The sequence below is a fragment of the Erithacus rubecula genome, assembly GCF_903797595.1.
Source record: "Erithacus rubecula genome assembly, chromosome: 22".
Classification (NCBI taxonomy): domain Eukaryota; kingdom Metazoa; phylum Chordata; class Aves; order Passeriformes; family Muscicapidae; genus Erithacus; species Erithacus rubecula.
This window is the reverse complement of record NC_136674.1, coordinates 7,510,663-7,523,075: the sequence shown is the minus strand read 5'-3', so window position 1 is coordinate 7,523,075 and position 12,413 is coordinate 7,510,663. Positions and strand designations below refer to the sequence as shown.

The 12,413-nt window shown below is 50.2% G+C and overlaps 1 protein-coding gene across 1 annotated transcript; it reads right to left on the bottom strand.

Annotated features, from left to right (window-relative positions):
• Positions 1-3,444: 3,444 nt before the first annotated feature.
• Positions 3,445-12,343, bottom strand: LAT2 (linker for activation of T cells family member 2; the record flags this gene model as incomplete). The annotated part of the gene is made up of 12 exons (XM_079324680.1): positions 3,445-4,225; positions 5,417-5,524; positions 6,338-6,400; positions 7,117-7,182; positions 7,521-7,597; positions 7,728-7,758; positions 8,253-8,291; positions 9,045-9,088; positions 9,717-9,771; positions 10,523-10,566; positions 11,878-11,917; positions 12,292-12,343. The coding sequence occupies 11 exons, from the start codon at positions 12,341-12,343 to the stop codon at positions 5,436-5,438; spliced, it is 600 nt and encodes a 199-aa protein (XP_079180806.1). The 3' UTR covers positions 3,445-4,225; positions 5,417-5,435.
• Positions 12,344-12,413: the final 70 nt, after the last annotated feature.

The following is a 12,413-nucleotide window of genomic DNA, read 5'->3' as shown; positions in this document are numbered from 1 at the left end:
ACCCAACCTAAACTTCCCCTGGTGCAGCTTAAGGCTGTGTCCTCTCATTCTGTCAGTGGTGCCTGGCGAAGAGACCAACCCCCCCCCGACCACAATCACCTTTCAGGGAGTTGTAGAGAGGGGTAAGGTCACCCCTGAGTCTCCTTTTCTCCAGGCTACCCACCCCCAGCTCCCTCAGCCCTTCCTCACAGGGTTTGTGCTCCAGCCCCTCTCCAGCCTCGTTGCCTCCTCTGGACGCGCTCGAGCTCTCAAGGTCCTTCCCAAACTGAGGGGCCAGAACTGGGCCCAGCTCTCAAGGTGTGGCCTCAGCAGAGCTGAGTGCAGGGGCAGAATGACCTCCTGCTCCTGCTGGCCACTGTTCCTGGCCTTCCTGGCCACCAGGCCACCCTGCTGGCTCGTGTCCAGTCAGCTGCTGAGCAGCACTCCCAGGTCCCTTTCAGCCTGGCACTGTGTCCCAGCCTGCAGCACTGCAGGGGTTGGTGTGCCCAAAGTGCAGGACTCAGCACTTGGACTTGTTAAACTTCATCTATCCAACCATTCTAGGTCTCTCTGCAGAGCCCTCCCACCTTCCAACAGATGGACACAAGCTCCAGCTTAATGTTGTCTGCAACTTTGCTAATGAAATCTGCCTATGAAAGACTCAATACCTTCATCTATGTCATCAATAAAAATATTGACCAGGCCTGGCCCCAGCACAGAGCCCTGGGGGACACCACTGGTGACTGTCCCCAGCTGCATGCAGCACCATCCCCACCACTCTCTGGGCCCAGCATCCAGCCAGTTGTTAACCCAGCAAAGAGTGCTCCTGTCCAAGCCATGGGATGCAGCTTTTCCAGGGAATGCTCTGGGAGACAGTGCCAAAGCCTTGCAATTAAGCATGGTCTGGTTACAGCAGTCACACAAAAGAGCAGAGGCACAAGTTGCTGGTGCTTGCACTTCACTGTGCCCATTTTGTTGATGATTTCCACCCGTAGTGTTCAGTTCCCCACTGCAGCTGTCTCAGTGCCAAATGGATGTTTCCTGGCAGCACCAGTTGGCTTCAGCCTGGTGCCTGGTCCTGCACTGAGGCAGGGGCAGGGCACACCCTCCTGTTCTCTGACAAGCCAGAGGGGTCACAAGTTTCAGCAGCAAGAGGGGGTGGCATTGTGACTTTCCCCTCAAATCTTCCTGCAGCTCCTCTGGCAGAGCCTGCAGACACTTTTGTGATTCACTGTGCAGGAGAGCAAGGGAAATGGCAGCTAAAGTGCAGGGAATGCAGCAAACAGTGCTTGGAATAATGGATGTAATGCTCAAGTACATACCTTGTTCACTAGATATGTATTGAACTTAGACTTTGGTTCCCAGCCAGTGAGTTACTATCAGCACAAACTCTATTAAATACACAACTAATAGTTTAATACTGGGGCTTGAGCTGCTGAGTTCTCTACAGACACAGCAACACAGCTTTTGTCCCTAAAATTTTAAATAAGGTTAATTTTCCTTTGATTGCACATCACAGCCATCTACTCTGTCTTTGCTTTCTCATTAAATGTGTTCATTGCTGAATGGGGAAGGAAGAGCAGTTATGGATGTTTGATAAACCAGCAAACACTATCTGGATGACTCAAGGCCAGTCCTTACCCTGTGGGATGTGCCTGCCCACAGTGATGGTGCCAGTGGAAGGGTGAAGAGCATGGAGGGTTCCTGTTCCTACCTGATTTTAGAGGGTTTCTTCTCAACTATATTCAGCAGCTCCATTTCACAGCTCCAGTTTGGAGCAGACTCTCCTCTGGGCTAATCCCTTCCAGCTCTGCAGGGACATAATCACACTCACTTTTCCTAAGAAGAGGACTAGTATTGATCCCTGCTGCTCTCCAAAGGCATTTATTCCCCCTCTGAGTGCAGAGCTGCTGCTTTCCAGCACTCAGCACAGACTCCCCAGCTCCATTTTCAGAGGTGCACCAGCCAAAACTACTTTTCTAAAGCTTCTTAAATTGAAAAAAGGAAGTGAATTTCTCACTTGACTGCCTACCTAATGTGAAGAGAGAGAGGTGAACCCAGGGGAGATGTAAGTCTCCTTGCATTAGGTTCAAACAAACAGTGTCTAGGAATTCTGGTTGAGCACCAGAAATCCTTGCACACCTAAAGCCAGTCCTGAAAGGACAGTGTCAGTGAACACACACATCCATATCATTCATTGCAAAGAAAAACTGAGGTTATTCAGAGCAAAACTAATAGCAAACATTGGTGAGAGTTCTGAGTCCCTGGATACCTTCCAGTGTAATGAGATGATGGCTGAGAAGAGCTCCAGAAGCTTTACAAAGGTGAGGATTTACCCCTCACTGCAGCTGACTGCTCTGGAGAGCTGCAGAGGGGGGTTTGCTCAGACCCCAAGAACTGAAGATTCTCCACATCCAATTCTGCCCTGCCTGCTTTGGCTCCACAGCTTTCAAACTCAGACTTTGGCAATGGAGGAACCATGTACCCAGAAAATCTAAGTGGTGTAATCTGCCTCCCTGCTTAGTGAGGAGAGCAGTAAATCTTGTGTTTTCATGTTCTGACCAGGCAGTGACCTAATGCCTAGAACTTTCTGGGAGGTCTCCAGCTGGATGTGTTGCTGTGCCAAGGATCTGTCACTGCTGCTAATCTCCTATTCATGAATGGCTCCCTTGGTTGGGAGATGAATCACCAGTGGATAACATCACCAGACATCACTCAGAACAGCTCACCCTTGCAGTCAGCAATCCACAGGCTGCAGCACTTCATGGAAAATGGGACCTTCTTCAGGTGCTGAGGATGGATCCCCAGAGTCTCACAGCCCTGGGAGGCACAGGCACAATTCCAGTGGCAGCAGCACCCCTTGCCTGCCTGGGGGGCCTTGCAGAGACAGCACTGTGTGCTCTGGCTCACAGGGATTCTGAATTTAACCATGAGGAAACCTGAGGGTGTGTGGAGAAGCTGGGCTGGGGTGAGCAGAAACCAGGCTGTAGCTCCCTGTCTGTGCATCCCTGAAGTGCACTAGATTTTCTCTGTTGTAAAAGTCCTGTGGAAACTTGCAGTGTTTGTAGGAGCCACTGGCAAACCTGAGCCCAACTCCAGCCCACCCACTGTTTCAGCTACACCAAGGGTGGGCACCTGTGGTGTATCTTGGTGATTCTGCTGAAATTAGAGCCAAGTCATTGGCAGCAGGAAGCACCTGAAATCTCTTTTTCCGCTCCACAGCTCTCTAACCCTTAGCTCCCCTTCCCTGCTCACTCACCTTGAGTGGGGCTGTTCTTTCCTGAAACACAGTTTTCTGATCTGATTTTGAGGAAGAAGGCTTTTAATGCATTTTCTCCCCCTAAGATCCTGCACATCACTCCATGTAACCTCATGTCCTCCCATTTCTGTGTCACCTGATCATGCAGACATCTATAATGCAAACCATAGCAAAACACCCCATTTTCTTTGAAAGCTTTTCAGTTTTAATAAATAATTGTTCCAGAAGTGCCAGAGCTGTGCATCAGGGTTCAGGAGATAGGAATTCTGTTTCTGAGATGATGTTCCAGCAGCCATATTTCTGAGGCTGGTGTCATGGATCTGACTCTCACAGTTGCTGCTGGTTCTTTGAATCATTATAAATTAAATACTGAAACATGAGGAAAACTGCCACAGACCAACACTGTGAATTACAAGCCATGGATAAGGCAGACTTTAATCCTCTTTAGCTTTTGTGAGCAGGTTGGAATCTCATTCAGCTCCAGCCAGCCACTGCTGTTATAAACACAACCTCTGCCTTGCCAGTTCCTCTCATGCAGGAAACTGCTCCTATAGGAGAGCACAGCAGCTAAACCAGAACATAATCCCCATGGCTCCATGCCACGGTGCATGAGTCACCCTGACAAATTAAGTAGCTGGTTGCATTGCTGCTCAGCAAGTTAAGGATTCACATCATGGCTGTAGGAGAAAACATTGCCCAGCCTGGCCATCCTGGAGTGGACATGCAGGGAAATGAGACTGGGGTGGGGCTTGTCCGTGGTTGCTGGGGCTGGGTGATTTCTCCAGTTGCTGGTTTGCAGTTGGATTTCTGTGGGGCTTCAAGCAGTGCATTTCTTCCTTTCTGTAACAACCCTTCTGTGTTGCTGCAGGCACAGTTTGGAGAAGAGGTTTCACTGGGGGGTGGAAATCTCCCCTCTCCCTGTGTGCATGTTCACTGGGTGTGCTCTTACAGCTCAGCAAAAGATTTCTTCAGACTTTATGCAGAATACTTGAAATGAGAGGAGAAAAAACAGTGAGTCCACTGACATTTGATCCCTGCTTTCAACTTAACTCTGCTGCCTGCTACGTTTTCTTTCCAGGCACAAGCAGTGACATACACTACAAAATGTCCATGTCTAAGCAGTTGTGTCCCTGGAGGGTGATCCCTGATTAGAGCAGGAGGCACAGAGGCATCAGAAACCCATTTCTCAATTCAGCCTTCCTTGATGGAGAACTTCTGCTGGCATTTATTGGTTGGACATTGAGATCTCAGAATATTATTCTGCCAGCAGAGGCATCATTACAATGGCAAAAAGATGCCTGGCAGCAAGATATGGCAGGGTCAGGTTTCCCAGGCTGGTTTTTTCCATGTCCAGCTACATCTGGCAGAAGCAAATGCCCTAGAGTGCTGAATAGGGTGACTGTGCTTTGCATGGTGAGGACAAATCTTAAGAAAGATCCGATTTTGTGGATCTGCCCAGTGCTGGTGCCTGCAGTCTGGGGAATATAAAACCCTATTAAAACTAGAGCAGCTGGCACGTGGCATTAGGACAGTCCCATTGGGTCTCTGCAGGTGCTCAAGAGAGTAAAATCCCAAAAAGGAGAGTGATACTGGTCCCAGCTGGAGCCCTAGTCCAGTCTGGACCAGTACATCATTCACTATCCCTCAGTGTCATGCAACCTTCCTGCAGCTCTCTGCAATTTTCTTACTTCATCTGCCTTGAGAAATACTTTATCAGCAGTATCAGCTTGGTGCTGATAATGGGGAAGGATTTGTGGTCTTAGCAGGCAGGGCTCAGCTGAGGGACTCCCTGCTCAGAGCAGGGTCAGGCTGTCCCTGTCCACTGCATGTAGCAGAGCTGTCTGAAGCTGCTCTGGAGCAGTTCAGAGTTCCTGTGCTATTGGAGGAGGGCAGTGCTGGGCTGGGACATGGACTTGGACCAATCTGCCTCCATGGCCTGTGTTAGCCAGCTTGGCATCATCATCAGAGATGAGGCACTGCACAGGGTGGGCTCCTCACACTCCCCCCTGCCCATGTGGGAGCTGTGCTGGTGCTGCCAGCAAGGGCAGAGCTCCAGCTGAACTCCCTTTGGCATAAACCAAATCCTCCCACCCCTAAATAAAAAAACACTGTAAACCAAATCCTCCCACCCCTAAATAAACACTATAAACCCAATGCTTCCACTCTACATTAACATACCAGCCATTTAGTCTTGTTTCTATCTTTGCTCTGACAGCAGGGCAGGGCCTGACACAGGACATGTGTTGATGTAGTCTGGCTCATCATCCAGGCTTTCTGTCTGTAGGGCTGTAGGTGAGGATGAGAAGCACTTATCAGTGAGTGGGTTGATGTAAAAACACACAGTCCACTGACACACCATGTACTCTGCCAACATTTAGCCTTTGGTGCTGACATGCTTTTGTGCCTAGGCTAAGAAGACTCAGATCAGTGTCAAGGTCTCCTTGAAGAGGCTTCAAAATGATCACAGAAAATTTGCACACACTCTGAGCAGCTCTTCAGAGCCAAAATAGGTTTAATCTAGGGAGTGTGCAAACAGGAATCAGTTTGCTTAGACAAATCTCACACCAGAGACACAAAGCTTACAAATACATATGTGTACACTCCCCACTGTCCCCCAGGCCAGAACTACCCTCATGCCTCACAGGAAGCCACATGTTAAATTGAACTGTGGTTAAAAGGGTCAGCTTGAGAAATAGGCCCCCTTTCTACAGCAGGAAAGTCAAGGGCTGAGCCACAGGGTGTGTGCACAAACTTCTGTGTCACAGGGGATTACATGGCTGTGCTTGTGCTGGAGCAACCTCAAATATAAGATTTGAAGAGCAACATTTTTCTGTAGCACCCCATGGTCAGGGTTTGGGCACAGCCACCCAAATGGTGGCCTTTGAGTGTGACAAACAGCACGTCCCAACAGAGCAGCATTCAGTTACAGGAGTGTGTCACAATTTGCACATTGCCTTGCATATTTATCATGGACAGATGGGGAAAAAATTAACTCAAGGCAAGGGTGATGGCAGTGTTGCCCTTGCATGGTCTGTAGTGCACCAGGCACTCTGCTCATGGGCCCCATCCCCAAACAGCAGATAACAGCTGGGAACATACCTTGTCCTTGCTGGAGTTTCCATCCTTGTATTGCCATGCTGTTCTCATAGTCTACAGCATCATCTGTGACAAGGAAGAGTTTGGGCAGGATGATACTGAACAGCAAATGGGCTAAAAAGGGCCTTTGTGAAACCCCCTCCTGCCACGGTGCACGTGGCTGAGTTTCCAGCCAGCACAGATCTGCTGATGCTGCCTCATCATTTTTCCAGCCCTGGCCACGTGCCTGGATATCTGCAGGCAGGAATGGGGATCAGACAGGTCCCTGCTGCTCCTGCCTGCTCTAATCACTCTGCACAAAGCCAGGCAGGAGCAGGGCAGGCTTTAGCAGTGCAGAAAGCATGTGCTAGCTCACAGAAGGAAACCAAACTGACTTCCTATTTTGATTGCAACATCCCAGGAGTGATGCTGAAAGCCCTGAAGGGACACTGTGGTCAGTGTCATCTTCTAGTAGCTTCCTGGCTGCAGCCTTCTTGTGCTTGATTTGGTGAGAAGCCTGAGCTAGGAGCTAGACCCATAACCATCCTGGCTGAAACAACATTAAAAATCTAGAGATGCAGTCCCCAAAGTTCCTGAATTGCTGCAGAAACCACCAAGTCAGTGGCATCAGGGAGGCATCACCATGTGCATTTTGCTGTGGAAAGGGGAAACGTTCCAGGCCTGCACATCAGCTCCATGGCACAGAGCTGGCAGGAGGAGCTGAGCAGTTTCTCTTGGCAAGCAGGTCACCATCCTTCTCTGCACTTTGTGTGACACATGAACTGTGACAGCAGCACACTCACCTGGATCAGAGCCCTGAGATGCTCCAATGGTGACGTTCTCATAGGAATAGGAATCCTCATCTTTCTCTGATGGAGAGAAGAAAAAGGATGACAAAGGACCTACAGAAGTGTTAAGTGACCTGGGAAGATCCCTCAGCACCTGCAGGAGAGAGCTGTTTCCCACAGTGAAATGTAGATTAGCTAAAAAATTTAGTCTTTGTTATGGCCTGTGGTGACCAAGGGATGGGATACCTGAGTGCACTGGAATCAGGTGGTCACACACAGGAGCACAAACACCAATGGGTTTGAGCTGTCCTGTTCATGGACTGTTGGGGGCTTGGACATCCCTCAAATCCCACAGCTCTGCTACTCTTTTAATTAACATATCTTCTGGACCCACACTTGCTTCAGGCCAAGGAACTCACCTTGCTTGCCTGGACTACCACGGGGTGGATGGAAGAGCCTGGTGCAGTTGTAGTAGTGATCCAGAGAGATGGGCTCCCTGTGAGAAGAGCAGCACTGTTATCCCCTCCTGCCCAGACAGGCTCCCCAGGCTGACCTGTGGGAGCACCAGGACAGCACTGGCACCAGTATGGCTCCACTCTGTGCTGGTGGCAGCACAGGCTACTTACACATAGGGATTCTCTTCTTGCAGGCAGCTCCCTGCAAGAACAAGGGTTTGCTGTCAGCACCCCTGAACAGCCACCCCTGGGCACAGCTGGGCAAACCCCCCAGCACCCCCACAGCCCTCATCCCCACAGCCTGTCCAGGGCAGAGCCAGGTGCCTGAGCAAGGGACAGCCCTGATCCAGCCCAGGGCCTGAGAAAGCCCCAGCTCACCACTTCCCATGGACACATCCTGCCAGCTGCCAGGGAGATGGGGAGTTTGCTCCCTGCCTTGGGAGAGGAGAGCACAGCCCCACACACCAATAATCCTCTTAGGGCAGCAGCAGCTCACAGTGCCCTGGGAGGGAGCAGGGGCTGGGGAGCATCCTGCCCGTTAATCAGATCAGTGTGTCTTACAAAGCAATCTCTAAATTGACTGAGACAGAGCTCTGCCAGCTGCAGTGCCAGCTGCCCTGTGTGCTCCCTGCCAGCTCCCATCCCCTGGGACCTCCCTCCCTTCCAAACCCCCAGACTTACAGCTGCAGCATTTACCTGTCAGGAAATTCTGGTACCTGGATTCATCCCTGCTCCCTGGGGACAAGAGAGGGGCACATTACACGTGGACTCCAGCTGAGTGATGGGAGCAGTTTGGCAGTGGAGGTACCAAACATTTCAGCACCACCAGCTCTGCCCCCTCTTGGCTCTGAGGGCTGCAAGGTTGGACAGTCCAGGGTACAGGAACTGGGATAGCCAGGGGTGATATTTTAAACAATCTGTGCCTGTGGGTCTAACCAGGACTGGTCAGCCACAGCAGGATGAGCACTGGGCTTTAAACTCTGACCCAGGATAGATCCACATGAAGATGGACATGGACCTGTTGGAGCAAGTCCAGAGGAGGGAACAAAGATGCTCCAAGGGCTGGAGCCCCACTGCTCTGGAGAAAAATAGGGTTGCTCATCCTGGAAAAGAGAAGGCTTTGGGGAGACCTCAGAGACTATTTTAAAGGGGAGAGGGACTTTGGACAAGGGCTGGGAGTGGCAGGACAAGGGGGAATAGCTTCCCACTGACAGGGGACAGGGTTAGGTGGGACATTGGGAAGAGATTTTTCCCTGTGAGGGTGGTGAGGCCCTGGCACAGGGTGCCCAGAGCAGCTGTGGCTGCTGATCAATGAAAGAGTCCAAGGCCAGCCTGGACAAGGCTTGGAGCAACCTGGGCTAGTGGAAGGTGTCCCTGGGAATGGCAGGGGGTTGGAACTCCTTTCATGTTGCTTTCCATGGGCTTTAAAGTCCCTTCCAGCTCCAGCTGCTCCGTGTTTCACTGTATCTGTCCCAGGAAGCTGCTCACCATATCCAGTGTGATGGGAAGCACTGAGCTCTTCAGTGGCTTTCCTGAAAGAGAGAAAAGAGACAAAACCCTGGGTCTGAGCAAATCCTCCCAGCAGTTACACACCACCAGAAGGGCCATCCATGAAAGCTCTCTGTGAGGTTATCAAGCACACACATGGAGCTAGGGGAGATGAAGAATTTGGGGTAAAATCCCAAAATGGGAATAACTATGCTTGAATATTGCAGCAGAGTTATCATGGCTGTGTGGTTACTGGGGGTTTTGGGGAGAAGGGGATTTATCACACCAAACTGCTTATAAGTGAATAATGGCCATTTCTTTTCCATGATGTATCTATTCTGTACTGCCACAGCTCACTTTCCTGAGTTTGATTGAATCAGTTGCCAGAACAATGCAGTCAGACTGAAGTAAATTCAGAAAAAGCCTAAACATACTATTGACCATCAATAAGTGAAGCAACCTGATCAAGCTGGAGATGTCCCTGCTCCTCACCAGGGATTTGGACTATATGGCCTTGAAAAGTCCCTTCCAACCCAAACTATTCTTTGGTTCTAAATACATCCCAAGCCACATTGATAGGGCCCAGAATGCAACCCCAAATGTTCATGTGTGTTGGATGAACTTCATCCAACCTTGGCTCTAGAGCTGGATATTATTTGGGTTTTTTCCTACCTTGCTATTGGTAAGTCTTCAGGTTCCTTAACACTTTCCAGCCTTCGGGTTGCAACTGGCAACAACAACAAAATTACTTTGTTAATTGTTATGGCAGCAGCGGGTATTTCAAAGAGCACAGGACATCCACCAGAGAGGGATCCCTGGGACTGGCAAACACTTTGCTAATACATTCTAAAATAGCTTAAAAATTGTTCCTTGAATGTTCAAAAATGGCCAAAACAAGAAACAACTAGAAAAAAAGCTGGTGCAGATGACAAACACTCGCTGGAGGAAGCTGCAATCCCAGCTCTGCCTTGTCACCTGCTGTGCCCCAAAGCCCCTTGATTTGGGGCCAGTCCCTCCCTCCCCAAGGTGCAGGTGAGGCTCTGGCCAGGCTGGGAGGGTTCAGGGGCTGGGGCCAGAGTCAGGGCAGGCAGAGCCATTGCAGAGACCTGGCAGCTGCTCCTGGTGACACCAACTCAGAGCTCAGTGCTGAGCCCACCCTGCTGCAGGAAGCAGGGAGGGGATGATCAGTGAGTCACTCCTGTCACCCACACCCCCATTTCACTGTCACAGCATGGAGCCCCAGCAGCTGAGGTGTCACTTGGCAACAACAGCACCTCAGTGAATTGTTGTCAATGCAAAGAGCATTTTTTCCCTAAGAATTCACAGACCTAGGAGCATCTAAGGTGGCTTGGATACCTCAGGGCTCATCATTTCATGGCCTGGCTTCAAGGTGACCCTTGGAACATTATTTTCCCCCTGTTGTGTGCATGCCCCCCTCACAGCACAAGGCAGGAGCCACATGCAATGTTTGTACTCACTGGAGTGGGGTCGAATCACCTCAAACCTCTGCTGGCTTTGGAGCCTGGAAAAAACAGCAGCACAACCTCAGCTGAGTGCTGGGGTTTATGGAAAACAGATACAAGAGATCTGAGTGGTGGGTGGAAGGCAGGGAGCCCTGCTGGGCTCTGTGAGATGCCAAGCTGAGCATCTGGGAGCATCTTCCTTGGTCCTTTAAAGAAAAGATGTGGGTTTGGACCACGGGTAGAACAGCCAATGTCAGCAAGGATGGAAGAAAATATTATTTAGGATCATTCCCATTCTGATGCTTCAGCCACCAAAGGCCAGAAGAACCTTTTCACCCACAGGAAAATGGATGTTCAAGCATGAAATGGCTTCAAACCCCACTGCTGCCTCTGCCCCTGCCACCATCCCTTAGCATCAACATGGATAAAATATCATTACCAATGATCACCTATGCCCAGTAACCTCTGTACTTTTTAGTTAATAGAAATGCTTTTCAGAGCATGAGAGAATTCAACACATTTTCTACTGCAGGTGTTTCTACACAGGTACTTATTAATTCCAATTTTGGGAACCTTCTCCCCCTTTTTCATTGGGGTTGCCCCCTACCCAGCTGGGACTCATGGGCTGGTGGGAGAGCTGTCAAAAAACCCAAATATAGAGTCAAACCACTTTGCCTGCAAGACACCCAAACCACACCTATAAAAGAGCAAACAACACCACAAAGCTGAACCCAAACCAGGTATAAATTACAAGAATTTGGGACAATTCATCAAGTGATGGATGGAGCCTGTGGGGGATGGAGCCTTCAGCCTACAGTGGATCACTCTGAGCCTTTCCCCACAGAAACAAAAACCCAACCCCCTGGAGGCCTTTGCAGAGCCCCATTTGCTCCTTTAACAGAGCTTACAACCCAACTTTTCTGTTTTTTTAACATCATTTACTGTGGTTTGTCTGTTGCTGAAGGAAATAAGGGGGAGTACACTGCATTTCCTTCATTTCTTGTGCTGCAGGTCAGTGGTTGCTCTGGTCCAACCACACCAGCCAAGGGCAGGGGCTTCTCTGTGAAAGAAATAACCTTTCTAGCTCATCTCAGGGCACAGCAGAACAGGGTAAGAACTTGCCCTTCTCCCCCAGACCTTTCCAATCAGTTAATGATTCATCACAGTCAGAGCTTCAGTTTCATTTTGGATTATTCTCTGTAAAGACATTGCCCCTTCAGCAGCACCTTGGGCTGGGCCACACTGCCCTGCATCCCATCCTGGCATTATTTTAGTTTTTATATAAACCCAGATTTCAGCTTGGGTCTGGCTCTGGGGCTCACCCTGGGTGAGTTGTTTGGGGGAAAAACATGATTGGAAAAGCAACTTACTGGCTGCTGTGCTCACTCAGCTGTGTCCCCCGTCTGGCAGCTGGAAGAGAAGGGCACAAAAAGCTCTTAGAGAGGATGAGTTGGGAATTAGAGATCAGAAAGGGCAATAAAATAAATTCACAAAACTTCTTCAGCACGTTAGGACGGCAAAGGCAGCGAGCAGAGGTTGCAGGGTTTGATGAAAAATTTTGTAACTATGTTTAAATTGTGTTTTTTGTCGGGAAGGGAAGGGAAGGGAAGGGAAGGGAAGGGAAGGGAAGGGAAGGGAAGGGAAGGGAAGGGAAGGGAAGGGAAGGGAAGGGAAGGGAAGGGAAGGGAAGGGAAGGGAAGGGAAGGGAAGGGAAGGGAAGGGAAGGGAAGGGAAGGGAAGGGAAGGGAAGGGAAGGGAAGGGAAGGGAAGGGAAGGGGACTCACCTGGGGAGAGCTGGCACCTGATGCAGAGGCTGACAGCCACCCCCAGCAGCATCAGAGCTGCAGCTGCCCAGAGCTCCAGCTGTGCCATGGCCCCAGAGCAGCCTGGAACACACAGAGGGGAC